The sequence below is a fragment of the Lepisosteus platostomus genome, chromosome 1 (assembly GCF_059453375.1).
Source record: "Lepisosteus platostomus isolate fLepPlt1 chromosome 1, fLepPlt1.hap1, whole genome shotgun sequence".
Classification (NCBI taxonomy): Eukaryota; Metazoa; Chordata; class Actinopteri; order Semionotiformes; family Lepisosteidae; genus Lepisosteus; species Lepisosteus platostomus.
The window spans coordinates 69011835-69026499 of record NC_142611.1 but is presented as its reverse complement, the minus strand read 5'-3'; the positions used below and the strand labels follow the sequence as shown (position 1 = coordinate 69026499).

At 52.7% G+C, this 14665-nt stretch overlaps 1 protein-coding gene across 1 annotated transcript; it reads left to right on the top strand.

The window, feature by feature from the left end:
- Positions 1–2580: 2580 nt before the first annotated feature.
- On the top strand, positions 2581–14238 carry prph (peripherin). The gene is made up of 9 exons (XM_088635190.1): positions 2581–3277; positions 8195–8255; positions 8574–8669; positions 9156–9317; positions 9663–9788; positions 10931–11151; positions 11451–11500; positions 12122–12195; positions 12464–14238. Exons 1-9 carry the CDS (start codon positions 2751–2753, stop codon positions 12512–12514), a joined length of 1368 nt encoding a protein of 455 aa, XP_088491316.1. The 5' UTR covers positions 2581–2750; the 3' UTR covers positions 12515–14238.
- Positions 14239–14665: the final 427 nt, after the last annotated feature.

The window sequence follows — 14665 nt, the reverse complement described above, 5'->3', positions numbered from 1 at the left end:
ATGCACTGACCCTGCAGGTCCAGAACTGGACACCCTGAAGACACTCTGACCCCACAGGAGCAGGACTGGAAACCCTGCAGACACACTGACCCCGCAGGACCAGTACTGGACACCCTGCAGACACACTGACCCTGTGGGATATTTAAGACCATCTATAGGTTGTTTTTGTATCAATAAGCTGGTCAGCTCTTGTCCTCCTCTCTTGAAAGAGGTTACTCAACTGGAAACCATAAAACAGGTTTTTCCTTTGTTCTTTCTCCGTGAAGAGACTGACTTGGCAAAATCAGTCTAGTTTTGGGTTATTGTTGACCCGGCAAAGATGCAGGGAGGCGATGCTGGTCCTGTGTTGACTGATGGCTCAACATCACTGATCTTGCTGGGGGAAACCGTCTTAATCACTACATCAGACTCCTCCCTGACTGAAACATTCAGCAGTGCAGCTTGTGCAATTCTTGACCTGTACACAAGCCAGGCTGCCTCTCTCAAGACAGCAGGGGGTGAATCCAGGCTGGTGTCAGTCACTTCTGCTCCCTGTCCCAACAGCAGAGCAGCACCGATCCTGTCCTCAGCGCCCTGTCCAGCGCCCAAGGGTGTGACAGCGTCCAGATTAACCAGCGCTCAGACCACTGCAGCCGAACCCGGTCCACATGTGGCAATTTCAAAACCAGGGGTACAAAATTAGACACGTAACCACGTGATCAGAAGCTGAAAACAAAAAGGGCTAAAAAAATCACCAAAGAAAGAGCAAAAACAATAACTGAGGACTCCAGTCGAGTCCCTGGGCTCAACAAAAGCCCACTTGTGCCCTGAGCTGAGAGAAGCAGGAGAGACAGGCCCAGACTTTCCCAAAGTGACAAGAAAGCGAAACACAGGGGCGCTTCAAAATCAAACTCCTTGAACTGGCGATTCCTTAAATATTTTACTGTCCAGCTTGGTTGTGTTTCGTTTCTCCCAATGGTTGTGTTTCACAAATCAGAAGCACAGGCGCAGCAGGAATTTCTTTTCACTCCGAAGGGCCCTGAGGTAGGGGCTTTGTCAAGGGAGGTGTTATTTATGGAGGGGCCGACACGGGCTTTGTCATCGGCATCTTCCTTGTTGCGATTAGCAATGCTGCTCAGGAGCGCCGGCCTGTCCCACGATGCTCTGGGAGCCAGGCGGGGCTTTTCGCACTGGAGTAAGAGTGAGTGAAAGCCGAGATGCAGAGGGGAATGTGGAGCCAAGGCGTGCTAGTGCTGCTGTGGGGTCTGTTTCATAACAACCCCCCCAGATCCAGGGGATGCCCCCGCATTTCACATCAAACCTCCACATTCTGCCACCCACCCCTGTCCTCCCACCCCACCCCCAGCCAGGACAGGCCAGAGTGAGCCCGCTGCAGGTTCGTGTCTCCTTCAAGGGCTACACGATCACAGCACCGGCAGAAGCTGAGTTTCCCCAGACCCTGACGTCAGGCTGGCTCTGCTGAGTGAGGAGCAGCAGTTTGATTTCCCGATTCTTATCCCAGGGACGCCCGGTTCCTGGAGTACCACTGCGTTTCTGGGCAATAAACTCAACACTTCAAAGTTTCCTATGTGGACCTCTTTTATTTTATTTTATTTTTAGTCAACAGAATGTACCAGACTCTGGAAATCACCTGCTTGCTGTTGAATGAAAGATCAGTGGATTTCTTTGGGTTCTTTCACTATCTGTGAGTCCCCTTTGTAGCTGCCCTGTTGTGAGAGTTAGAGCCCGTCAGGATTTTAAACCCCTGAGCGAAGGCAGATCGGGACGGCACCTGCTTGCCCCCGGCCAGTCAGACAGCACTGAGCTCCTGTCCGTTTGAAAAGCCGCCGTGGGGGGGGGATGGGCAGCACACCAGTGCCTAAACACGCAGAACTGCAGGATAATTGCTGAGGAAAAAGAAAGGGAGCTGACCAGAAACATCTGTATTCTGAAGAGCTATAAACGTCCACATTGCAGCAGTGTAAAACCCTGCAAATCCATAATAAGACACGGGTGGGGAACTCACTGTGCAGATCGGCTCTGGGAGTGTTTCTAAGGCCGTGGAGCAGCAGCAAAATCCCCGTGCACTGGAGATGCAAACTGCTCGCTGAGAGAAAACTGCAGAGTCATGGCTGCTAGGAGCCGAGCCTGCCCTTTAAAACATCGCCAGCGGAATAAAGGCCATGCTGCAGACCCTTCGGCCAGCCTGGGGAGCTGGGTCTTTCAACCGCCGAAAAAGCACCTGCGTTGAATTTTTGGACCTCAGAAGAGCCCGCGGCTCTCGGTCAGCAGCTGTCACACCGCTCTGGTTCTGTCTGGGGAGCGCTGTGGCAGGGCAGGGAGTTTACAAACGCCCCGAAACCTGGACACACGGCGCAGAGGGAGAGGGGCGAGCGTGTGGCCAGGAGACGGAGGGAGGAGTGGGATACAGAATGAGGAGCGGAGGGTGGGGGGACAGGAAGAGGGGGGAAAGGAGGGAGAGGTCTTGGGAGACGACACATTGATCCGCGAGGCAGCTTGGACACTTGCCCAGGCCTCTGGGGGGGAGGGGGGGGGGGGCGCTGATGGGAGTGGCCGGGGGGAGGGGGGGTTGCCCTGAGCAGCTCTGATTTGGGCAGGAGGCCGCGGGGGAGGGGAGGAGGGAGGATACGAGCAGCACCGTGGGCCGAATAAAAGCTCCAGCGCAGCTCGGCCGGCCGTCCTGCTGCCTTGCCCTCCTCGTGGAAGAAGACAGATCGAGAAAGAAAGAGAGAGAGAGAGAGAGAGCCGTCATGAGTCACTCCGCAATCCGCACCTCCACCTCCTACCGCCGCACGTTCGGCTCCCCCGCGTCCGTCTCCTACTCCCCTCTCCCCTCCCGGCTGTCCCTCTCCGGGGGACGCTACCTGGGCTCCCCGTCCTCGGCCGCCTCCTCGGCGTCCCGCTCCGCCGCCTACAGGGTGCGCTCCAGCACCCCAGCGCCCCGCCTGTCCTACGAGAGGGTGGACTTCTCCGTGGCCGACGCCGTCAACCAGGAGTTCCTGACCACCCGCAGCAACGAGAAGGCCGAGCTGCAGGAGCTCAACGACCGCTTCGCCAGCTTCATCGAGAAGGTGCGCTACCTGGAGCAGCAGAACGGCGCCCTGCAGGCGGAGCTCAGCCAGTACAAGGGCCAGCAGGAGCCCAACCGGGCCACCGAGCTCTTCCAGCAGGAGCTGCGGGAGCTGCGCCGGCAGCTGGACGCCGTGGGGAAGGATCGGGACCGCTTCCAGGTGGAGAGGGACAACCTGGCGGAGGACCTGGCGCTCCTGAAGCAGAGGTCAGTCACCGGGGTTTATTCTTCACGTGAGCAGGGGGAGCCTTAGCGCGCTGCTCCAGCCACAGGTGCCGCTGCTCAAAGCCTTACGGGGATGAAATAACACTCTGCTCTAGGTGTGAGTAGAAGCCACGGCCAGTCACAGTAATGTAGTTTACATCATGCAGAAGGGTGTTAAAACGAGCAAATTCACTCAATTGTGTTTTTTTAATTGTTGTTTTTGCAGTTTTTGAATGTACCCTTCGTGCACTAAAAAGATGCAGTAACTTTGCACAAATGTGTGGCGCAATGCAGTCATGCACAGTGAAGGGTGTAAGAGACTGGCACTGGAGTCTTGCACAGTGAAGGGTGTGAGAGAGACTGGTACTGGAGTCTTGCACAGTGAAGGGTGTGAGAGAGACTGGTACTGGAGTCTTGCACAGTGAAGGGTGTAAGAGACTGGCACTGGAGTCTTGCACAGTGAAGGGTGTGGGAGAGACTGGTACTGGAGTCATGCACAGTGAAGGGTGTAAGAAACTGGCACTGGAGTCTTGCACAGTGAAGGGTGTGAGAGAGACTGGCACTGGAGTCTTGCACAGTGAAGGGTGTGGGAGAGACTGGTACTGGAGTCTTGCACAGTGAAGGGTGGCACTGGAGTCTTGCACAGTGAAGGGTGTGGGAGAGACTGGTACTGGAGTCATGCACAGTGAAGGGTGTGAGAGAGACTGGCACTGGAGTCTTGCACAGTGAAGGGTGGCACTGGAGTCATGCACAATGAAGGGTGTGGGAGAGACTGGCACTGGAGTCTTGCACAGTGAAGGGTGTGGGAGAGACTGGTACTGGAGTCTTGCACAGTGAAGGGTGGCACTGGAGTCTTGCACAGTGAAGGGTGTGGGAGAGACTGGTACTGGAGTCATGCACAGTGAAGGGTGTGAGAGAGACTGGCACTGGAGTCTTGCACAGTGAAGGGTGGCACTGGAGTCATGCACAGTGAAGGGTGTGGGAGAGACTGGCACTGGAGCCATGCACAGTGAAGGGTGTGGGAGAGACTGGCACTGGAGTCATGCACAGTGAAGGGTGTGGGAGAGACTGGCACTGGAGTCATGCACAGTGAAGGGTGTAGGAGACTGGCACTGGAGTCGTGCACAGTGAAGGATGTGGGAGAGACTGGCACTGGAGTCTTGCACAGTGAAGGGTGGCACTGGAGTCATGCACAATGAAGGGTGTGGGAGAGACTGGCACTGGAGTCATGCACAGTGAAGGGTGTGGGAGAGACTGGCACTGGAGTCATGCATAGTGAAGGGTGTAAGAGACTGGCACTGGAGTCGTGCACACTGATGCAGGAGTGCAGTGTTCCAGAGCAGCAGGACAGTGTACAGGTGTGTCCTTAGAGCAGGTGAGAAAAATGTAGTGAGACTGTGCTGAAATTGCATTTTAGTTCTGACCTCGATTTCAATTACTTTGGTCAAATCTTTGTTAGTGTCATGAGAAGCCCTCACAGAGAGCAATGTGTCGGAACATCAGAGGATTCTAACGTGAGGATGTTGTATAATGTGGGAATTTTAAAAAAAGTGAGGGGGGGATGGACACTGTGGGCTGACTGGCTGAGCTTCCTTGGTAGAGCGAATACAGTTCAGTTCAGGGTGGGACCACTGGAGCCATTGTTATCAGGGCTGGATAATTTTGATCTACTGCTTGATTTCTTATTCATCTCTTCGCGGCTGCTGCAGACAGTGGCAGATAAGCAATGACATCACCTGTTGCTCATCAGTAGATCTCTTTGTGCCTGCTGGTCACCTTCCCTTCAGTCAGAAACACTGTTCCCATCCTGTACCCGTGGGGAAAACACGATGGGCACTGCGGACAGCTCCTGCTATGGCTCTGCCCATGACCTGGGGTTAGAAAAGTCGGCTGCTGTTTTCAGCCGGAATTGTCCTGGTTTGTGACTTGACGGACACAAAGCCCTGCCGCACCCACTGCTCGGGCTGGAGAAGCTGCTCCGCTCTACCCAGCAAGCGAAGAGATTTCATTTGTGCTAACGTTGCTGTTGCTTTTGATGAGCACAACAGAAAGGAAAATACAAACAGTTGCAAATACAGTGGCTACATCTACAGTAACCATCAAGGATTCCTGCTTATTAATCATTTATTTTATTCATTTATATTGACATAACCATAATGCACCAGAAAGAACAAGTCTTTATTAAAGACTGTGATCCATGGCACATCTGTTAGTTGATGTGGCTAATACTCCTTTCTCCATCAGTAAGTATTTCCTCTAAGAAGGCAGAATTATGTTCTGACTTTTTCATCCAAGTTGAAATTTCCACTTACTGGTCAGTGATAGCATTTTTTTTCTATCAAAATAAACTATTTCATAAAGAATATTTCAAAATAAGTACTCACTCCTCAGTACTCAGTACTCAGTACTTCCTCCAGTATCTCCTGGTTCAGCTTCCAGTACCCATGACCGAATGCCAGCAAGTTGGCATCAGCCACCACCTGGTTCATGGTTGGAATGCCACACCAGGTACAGCGCTGAGGACTCCAGGGTCCTGCTCAGTGATAGTATAGTGTGGACACACTCTCAGAACACACACACTCATGGACACACGCTCAAGATTAAACACTCATTAATACAAACTTGTGGATACACACACACTCTCAAAACACACACACTCATGAACACACACTTGTGTACACACACACTCTCAAAACACACACACTCAAGATAACACACTCATGAACACACACTTGTTGACACACACACACTCTCAAAACACACACTCATGAACACACACTTATGGACACACACTCTCAAAACACACACACTCATGGACACACACTCAAGATAACACACTCATGAACACACACTTGTGGACACACACACTCATGAACACACACTTGTGGTCACACACTCGTGGACACACACACATTCTCAAAACACACACACTCTTGAACACACACACTCGTGGACACACACACATTTATGAACACACACACTCGTGGACACACTTGTGAACACCGTGCCATCAGGAGCTCCATTATGGTGTCCTGTTCCCTGGCCTTTGGCTGCCAGGAATGCCATTAAGGAGCCCCCCCCCCAGCTGGGCCATGAATTAAAAATGAGCCTCGTCCTGCCTTCCTGGCTGCTGTTGCTGGGCTGCAGCTGGGCAACACTGCTGCAGTCCTCCGCCCCCCCCAGGGGGAACGTCAGAACACAGGCACTGCAGGGCTCTGGGACACAAATCTCCAGTCCTCCATACCCTGTAGGGGTTCATTCTTCCTCCCATTTGAGGTTTGGACACTGCTTTCCCTCCATTTGACCTGTTTTGCTGCAGCTGTGAAGCTGCACATCTCTAACTGAAGGCAGGTGGGTGTCCTCAGCCTTGGAGAAGGAGTGCCACAAGTGAGCCAAAGTGCCAGTGTCATAAATGTAGCAGATACGACATGGCCTGTGTGCAGTGACTCATGGGAGACCACACTACAGGCTGCAAGAGCTCCTGTCACAAGCGCACAGATTACAGATCACATGACAGTAAGAGTGGGGTTCCACAGTGGCAGTGTGACCATCACTGCAGACAGAGGTGGAAAAGCACCATCACGTTGTTCAGGGTGCCTGTGGGGTGATGGCAGGAGGTTGGGGTGTGCTGGAATTGTGGCGGATATGCGGTGTGTTGTGAGAGAAGTAAGGGGCTGGGAGAGGTAGGGGACTTTGTGTTGAGTTCTCTGGGAGGGAGAGAAGTGTACTCAGCCCACACGTTTTCAGACAGCCCCCTTTTCAAGGCCCAGACGTGAGCGACCAGCCTTTGTTTGCATTCTCTGTCTCCCGAGGAACAGCTATTGTCATTAGCCTGGGGTACCGGGGGGCGGGGTCACTCTAATCCTGGCCAGAGTGGGGGAGGTCACTGCCCTGGCTTCTGCCTGTGGCCTCTCTAAGGTCACATCCCTGCACATCTTCTGTGAGAGTCCTGGTCAAGCCATGTGTTTGTAATAATACTAATCACTCTCCTAGTTACAGCCTGACTCTTGGCTTCGGAATAAACAGTGAATCTTGATGCAAATGGCAGTCTCCAGCACTGAGGATTGTCTGCTTGTCTGATTGAGAAAATCTGCTTTTTTCTGATGAAATATGAGGACTTAATCTTTATGCATTAACAAAATAGCTGCTGTTCTTGCAGTGTGGCCTGCAGAAGATCTCTTTTAGGTCACACAGAGGGGGGTTGGCTGTTTGGGCTCAGGTTCATCACAGTGAGTCTTTAGCAGAGATGGGGCTTAAACTAGGAAACTACTGCTTTCTGAGCCCTGGGTTATGCAATTTATCTAGTTCCTGGCAAAACTGGCAAAACTGGTCAGCCTGTTCTGCTGGCTATGATCGAGTTAATTAGCTTAACTGGATCAGTTCAGCACTTTTCAAAGGTCTGCTGTGGCAGATGTTGTTGTGTGCCTCTGTTTAAGTGAAGCAGTATAGCACTGTAAGATTGTGGCTCTGACAGAGGGAAAAGTGCGACTGGTCAGTTCACTGTAGTTATGGCACTTTTCATTGGAATAATGACATCAAGTGGCAGGTTGCAGAAATGCAGATTTGGTTTGAGGACTCTCAGCCAAGTACAAACTGGAGGACTGTCCTTGAAGAAATCTTGTCCCACAGTGGGTCATGCTGAGGGTCTTGAGTTGTGATTTCAGATTTTGGGGGAAGATTACTTACAGGACGAGAGCAAATACATAATCAGACTGCCTGATGACGTGGATTGTAATGCGCGTTAAGGGCTGTGGAGGTCTGGAACAAGTTGCCTAGAAGATGATGCTCTGACTCCTTCAGGAAACAGCTGATTGAGATCCTCAGATCGATTAACCACTAGGTTCTGCCTGGGCTAGAGGGGCTGAATGGGGCCCCCTTTCATCTGTGTTCATCTAATGTGTCTGTTTTCCCTTCTTCCAGGCTTGATGAGGAAGCACAGAAGAGGGCAGAGGCTGAGAACAACCTGGTTATCTTCCGCAAGGTGAGGAGCCCCTGACGCAGATGTGAGAGCAGACACAGTGCCTGCTGGCTTGTGGTTACAAGTTTACAGCATTGGGTTAGGCACTGACTCCCACACACTTCAAGGCAAATAAGTAGTCTGGTATAGATAATGTTCAATAATCGGCGCATTAGTGTCTGTACCTCCTACATGAACTCAGTTAACTCATCTGGAACTTTTCGTGCTCCTTGCTGGAATAAAACTTCAGAGTCCACACTGGCAACACAGCAGGCAACTGCACACACTAAGGAGAATGAGTAAATCAGTGACGAAAAGTGACCCAGCTGTCCTGTTTTACAGGATGTGGATGATGCCACTCTCTCTCGCCTGGAGCTGGAGCGCAAGATCGAGTCCCTCATGGATGAGATTGAATTCCTCAAGAAGCTGCATGATGAGGTGAGCGCCGACCCCCCCATCCCGAGCACAGGTCACCCACCCCCCAGGGTGTTTCACAGGACCAAGTATTGTAAGTCAACTACACTCAATGAGAGAGTGTAGTTCAGAGGTTAGAGCCTGTTCACAACTGGTCACACTTTAAAGTGGGTTTTCTTATGTCCTTAAAGTAAAAATGTCAGTTCATTCCCAATCCATGAACTTGTGAATTAATATGGAATATGTCATGAACAAGAGCACACACTCACACATGAACACATGTATACAAGTACATGTGCACTCACGCCCACACACATACACACGCACGTGCACATGTACATGCACACGTGCACACACGTACATTTATTTTAAAGTCTTTTGACAAACCCTCGCTCAAAAAGGTCACAGTGTTTGGTGGGTGTCTGTTATCTGGCATGAAAAGGATCCTGGATCCGAAAGGGTCTGCAGGGGGCAGGGAGGGATGCACAATAACCGCTCTGTGTCCTGCAGGAGATCCGTGATGTCCAGGTGAGCGTGCAGACCCAGCAGCTGCAGGTGGAAGTGGACGCCCCCCGCCCAGACCTCACTGCTGCCCTGCGGGACATCCGGGTTCAGTATGAGAGCATCGCTGCCAAGAACATGCAGGAGTCCGAGGAGTGGTACAAGTCCAAGGTGAGAGGAGAGCACACACACACCGATCTACCAGATCCTATAGACACGGGAAACACACACACAGAGACAAATGGGAGAAAGACACACAGCCAATCAGTGGGAGAACAAGGAGCAGATCCCAGGAACTGAGGAGACAGGCAGTGACCCGGGGACACAGATGGAAAGGGACAGTGGGACACAGAGACGGACTGACATGACAGCACATGCAGACAAGTGGACAGCTGCAGGGGGACAGATTGCAACAGGTTGGGGAGGGGACCGAGGCGGATACACAGGGGGACCGACAGGAGGGCTGGGTCCCGTTGCGGGGCGTTTGCTCCAGCTGATGCCTCTGTCTGCCCACAGTTCGCCGACCTGACGGACACGGCCAACCGCAACGGAGAAGCCCTGCGCCAGGCCAAGCAGGATGCGAACGAGTCCCGCAGGCAGATCCAGGCGCTGACCTGCGAGATCGACGGGCTGAAGAGCACAGTAGGTGTCCACCTGAGCTGCGTGGATTGACGGCCTCTCCCCCAGCACGTACCATTCAGCTCCACGTCTTTCCATCATGCTCTTGACCCCTCAGCATGTTCTAAACTGTGCTTGTTCGCTTGCAGCCCACAGCGTGATTCAGCTCCATGCTCTAACCTGTGTTGTTAAAATAACATTGATGGACTGACTTGAATCCTACCACCCTGTGCTCTGGTTTAGACTTTGGGTGGCGCCCGGTCATTAAAATGTAATGCGTCTGCATAATTCATCATTCTGGTCCTAATTTTCCCCACTATTCAGAGAACACAACAGGAGGAAACTAGTGTGTAGTTGCTTGCTGTACTCAAACAGCTGTGGGGAGTGCTTTATCTTAGGAGTGTATAAGCCACGTGTTAGATCTTTATGAAATGCTGTACATAACAGCACTTAACAAATGACGGTCGACCCCACTATAAAGGCTGTTTAGTAACTTATTGCCTTTTGTCTCTAATAACTTGTAATACTCAAACATGTAGGAGCACTGCATTACCAGTGATATGCCAACGAGAGAGGAAGAACCCTGTGCGTTGTTCTGAAAGTTTCGGAGATTAGGGGAAAAGAGCAGAAGGGAGAGGAGATCGAAAGCTACTTGTCCTAGACGCTGGGCCGAAGTTGAAGTCGAGGGGCGAAGGTCAAGCTTTGAACGGCGTGGTAGGAGCTCCTAGACAAAGCCGAGCGCAGACCTGAGGGTAGTGAGGGCTTAAATATCCTGGGAAGTACAGGGTGCAGTCAATAGTGTGGTGTGGTGGTTAGATAATTGATCAGCGCTGGCTGGAATTACCTGTAGCTGTGGCCTGATGAGCGAGAGGTTGCTTGCGGGACAGGATGTTGTTGCTGGTGGACGTGACACACCGAACAAGCTGTGTTTCGGCCCCATTGTAGCGCAAGCCAGAGCTGGCCTGCCGATGTCTCCAGCGCCCAGGAGGAGCGGCGTGCAAGCCCACAGGGGTCACCACGCGCCAGGACAGTGCCCGCCGTGTGCCCCGCCCTCAGGAACCCGCTCCCTGAGCTCCTGTCTGCACGTGGACCAGCAGTCTCTGCTGGACACCGTTGCTTGAACAAGCTTCACCAGTCCCCCGTCCTGTGCTCTGCGTCCCCTGCAGAACGAGGCCCTGCTCCGGCAGATGAGGGAGATGGAGGACCAGTTTTCGGTGGAGGCCGCCGGCTACCAGGACAACATCGGCCGGCTGGAGGAGGAGATCCGCCACCTGAAGGACGAGATGTCGCGCCACCTGCGCGAGTACCAGGACCTGCTCAACGTCAAGATGGCGCTGGACATCGAGATCGCCACCTACAGGAAGCTGCTGGAGGGCGAGGAGAGCCGGTGAGAGCACGGGGGGAGAAGTGCAATGAAAAGGAATAGTATAGGATTGTTACTTAAAGAGCTGCAGGATCTCATTTTATAGTCTGTAAGATTTCCTGCTGTAACAGCTTGCTCATGAGAAACTTAATACGAACATAGCCTTGAGGCACATTCAGGCAACAGGAGGTTAAAAGCAAATGAACTCAGTTCTTTAACTGAATTATTCTCTTGTGCAGAACTGATGTGTGGAAGATGTGTATTGATTAGGCCTCCACAATGTTCATCTTGCATTGATCCTGTTTCTTCTGCAACTCTTTCAGGATTACTGTTCCTGTGCACAACCTGTCCAGCCTGAGTATCCGCAGCACCGGTCAGTCCATGCGCCACAGCACAGCTCAGATCTGCCCAGTCCCCAGCCTGTACATTTCCCTGTGTCTCACTCCTGCATCTTAACACAGCTCAGATCTGCCCAGTCCCCAGCCTGTACACTTCTCTGTGTCTCACTCCTGCATCTTAACACAGCTCAGATCTGCCCAGTCCCCAGCCTGTACACTTCCCCACGTCTCACTCCTGCATCTCAACACAGCTCAGATCTGCCCAGTCCCCAGCCTGTACACTTCCCTGTGTCTCACTCCTGTATCACAGTTCAGATCTGCCCAGTCCCCAGCCTGTACACTTCCCTGTGTCTCACTCCTGCATCTCAACACAGCTCAGATCTGCCCAGACCCCAGCCTGTACACTTCCCTGTGTCTCACTCCTGCATCACAGCTCAGATCTGCCCAGACCCCAGCCTGTACACTTCCCTGTGTCTCACTCCTGTATCACAGCTCAGATCTGCCCAGTCCCCAGCCTGTCCATCACTTGCCACACTATGTTTTGCACAAGCTCTATAGAAGACATTCCTGAGACCAGCACACAACGCACTAAAACTGAGGACTCGTACGCCTTTTGTCCTGCCTGTTTCACACTTCGCTTTGTTTCCTGTGTCCAGAATATGATCACACCCCGGACGTGCAGAGCAGGAAGACTGTGCTGATCAAAACCATCGAAACCCGCGATGGAGAGGTGGGTGTTTCCTGGCAGCCCGGTTCTTACCGCGGGGAGGCCATTAACTCCTTACTGTGTGCTTGGCTGACCGGTACTGTAGTTAACCGTTCCCAGAATCCTAGCCAGAGGGTGAGAGCCAGCCTCCTCGGTGGGTAGTCCATACTGTGTTTCTGTGCGACACCTCTTGACTCTCAGCCGATCTGTGACACATTAATCCAGCGGACAAGAGCCCACACAGCCCCAGAGCGGCTCAGACCTCACTGACGCCGCGCTCCTGTCGTTACAGGTGGTCAAGGAGTCAAGGAAGGAGCAGCAGCACCTGGACCGAGACGACTAGGAGGCAGAAGCCGCCGCTGATCCCAGCTGCGAGAGGCAGAACGAAAGTGACAAGACAGCGCGTCCCCTTCCCCCCTGTCCTTGTCCCCTATCTCTACATCCCCAGAGTTTAGACCTTGTTTATTTCTCCCCGAATCCCAAACAGCTTTCAGTTCAGAAGCCGATATTCTCCTTAGAGTGCCAGGGTGTCGTGCAGGGTTCTGCCTGGCGGTTGGAGATGGGCAGAGCCTGATCCGCTCTCTGCTGCGGTCTGGCTCAGAGGGAGGCATGACACTGGACTCCACTGCCAATGCAGAGCTCCTGTGATGCACTTCCTGTCTTACAGCCTGCAGCTTCCTGTATGTAATAAGCCCGCACCAGAAGCTTGGATATTCAAACCTGTTAACGTTTCTACGTAGAGCAACATGGCAAGTGGAAATTAGAGAGAGTACACTGTTTCCTGCTTCATCAGTACTATTTGTACACGGGCCCGTAGGTTGTAGGATGAGAAGTGAATTATAGTGCTGTGCAGTGGCAGTCAACTGGGGGCTGAAACCTAGCCTAATCACGCAAAGCCAGACTGGGGGTGGAGGCAGTCTCTGTATAGTAGCATACTTATTGGCGTCTTGCTTAGGGCTTCCAAGCCGGTGGTTTGGCTGTGATACGACCGCCTCCCAGGCTGACAAAGATCCATGGCGTGTCACTTTCAGGGCTGGACAGGGCTGAGTCCACTGTGACTGCTGCTGGACAAACAGACCCCATCTCTTCTGCACGCAGGACAGGGCCCGGCTCCTCAGAGAGCGCCCGAGGAAGCAAAGCCCCTTCCCAGATGCTGTGCATCCAGGGAAAGGCAGGTAGCTGTCTGTCTGTGGCAGGACTGGACAGCCCCAGTCCTGGAGGGCTTTATTCCCTGGCCAGGCCAGACCTCGCTCCTGAGCTGCTGGACAGACGACACGAAGAGACCTGTATGTGAACTGTGGCTGAGGCTGCCCTGAGGTTCGAACCCACAGTATATAAGTTTGCTACTGTTGCAATTAAAATGAATAACAAATAACACTAATGCCGATGGTCAGTATAATAATATTGTCCTTTCCACGGACAGTCTTTCCACTGAGCCTCAGTACCTCATGTGAGTAACTTGGGGTAAACGATTAAACAGAAAGAGAGGTTTCAGGCTACGCCCATCTCCTCATCAGCTTTACTGGCCTGCTGGTCGGTACCTGAGCTCCAGGCCGCCGGATCTGTGATTTGAGACAGCGACAGCCCACTTTTCCCCCGATGGAGGCAGGTGGTTTGTACAGCTGAACCGCTCGGCCCCAGGTTTCAGAGCATAATGGTCACCTCCATCCCACCCCCTCCGAGCTGCCCCCCCGGACGGCAGGTTATACCCCTGCCCCGTGCAGCAGCTACGCTCACGCTGGGACTGGAATCGCCAGGGACGCTCTGCAACAGTAAACCACTGTAGGCGGGACTCCAGTCACCTGCCCTCTGACCTGCGGGCCCGGTCTGCTGTTCCCAAGGCCCGTTCCCGGCGATGAAAGGAAGGGGTTCACATTGCCAATGGCATGGTCACAGAAAAAAACCCAAATCAAGATAAACAACCAAGTGCCTCCCTCCAGGGCTGAGCCCCAACACCCGATGCATCTGTCCCTCAGGCCCCCCCTTCCCCTACGGTGACCCCAGTCTTTGCCTGTCCAGCGGTGTGGTTGATGTTCTTGGCAGAAAAATAAAGGAAACTGGAACTAACGGCTTCACTTGCCTCCTTGCTTTCCTCCCTTCATTGACAGAGTAATGTTGTTGCGCCTCCTGCAGGCCAGGCTGGTGGAGCAATGTAACATGCCATTGCCAGTCCTTTTTCCCCCCCGGCTTTGTGCTGCAGTGCCCCCTTCTGGCCACAGACAATATTCATCCATGTCTGGGAACCACAGACATACCATCTTGGAAGATATGAGCATGGTGTTGATTCATTTGCAATGACCTCAAGATCATTCTAGTCTACTGTAAAACTGGAACCATTAGCTGACATTTAGAAGTCAAACGTATTAAACTCCCTGTTGACGCCTATGGCACAGCGGGAGTCTTCAGCTCAGTCAAGGACAGGAGCCAGAGGACAGAGACACAACAGGGGACACAGAGAGGATAGAGAGAGAACAGGGGACAGAGGACAGGAGGT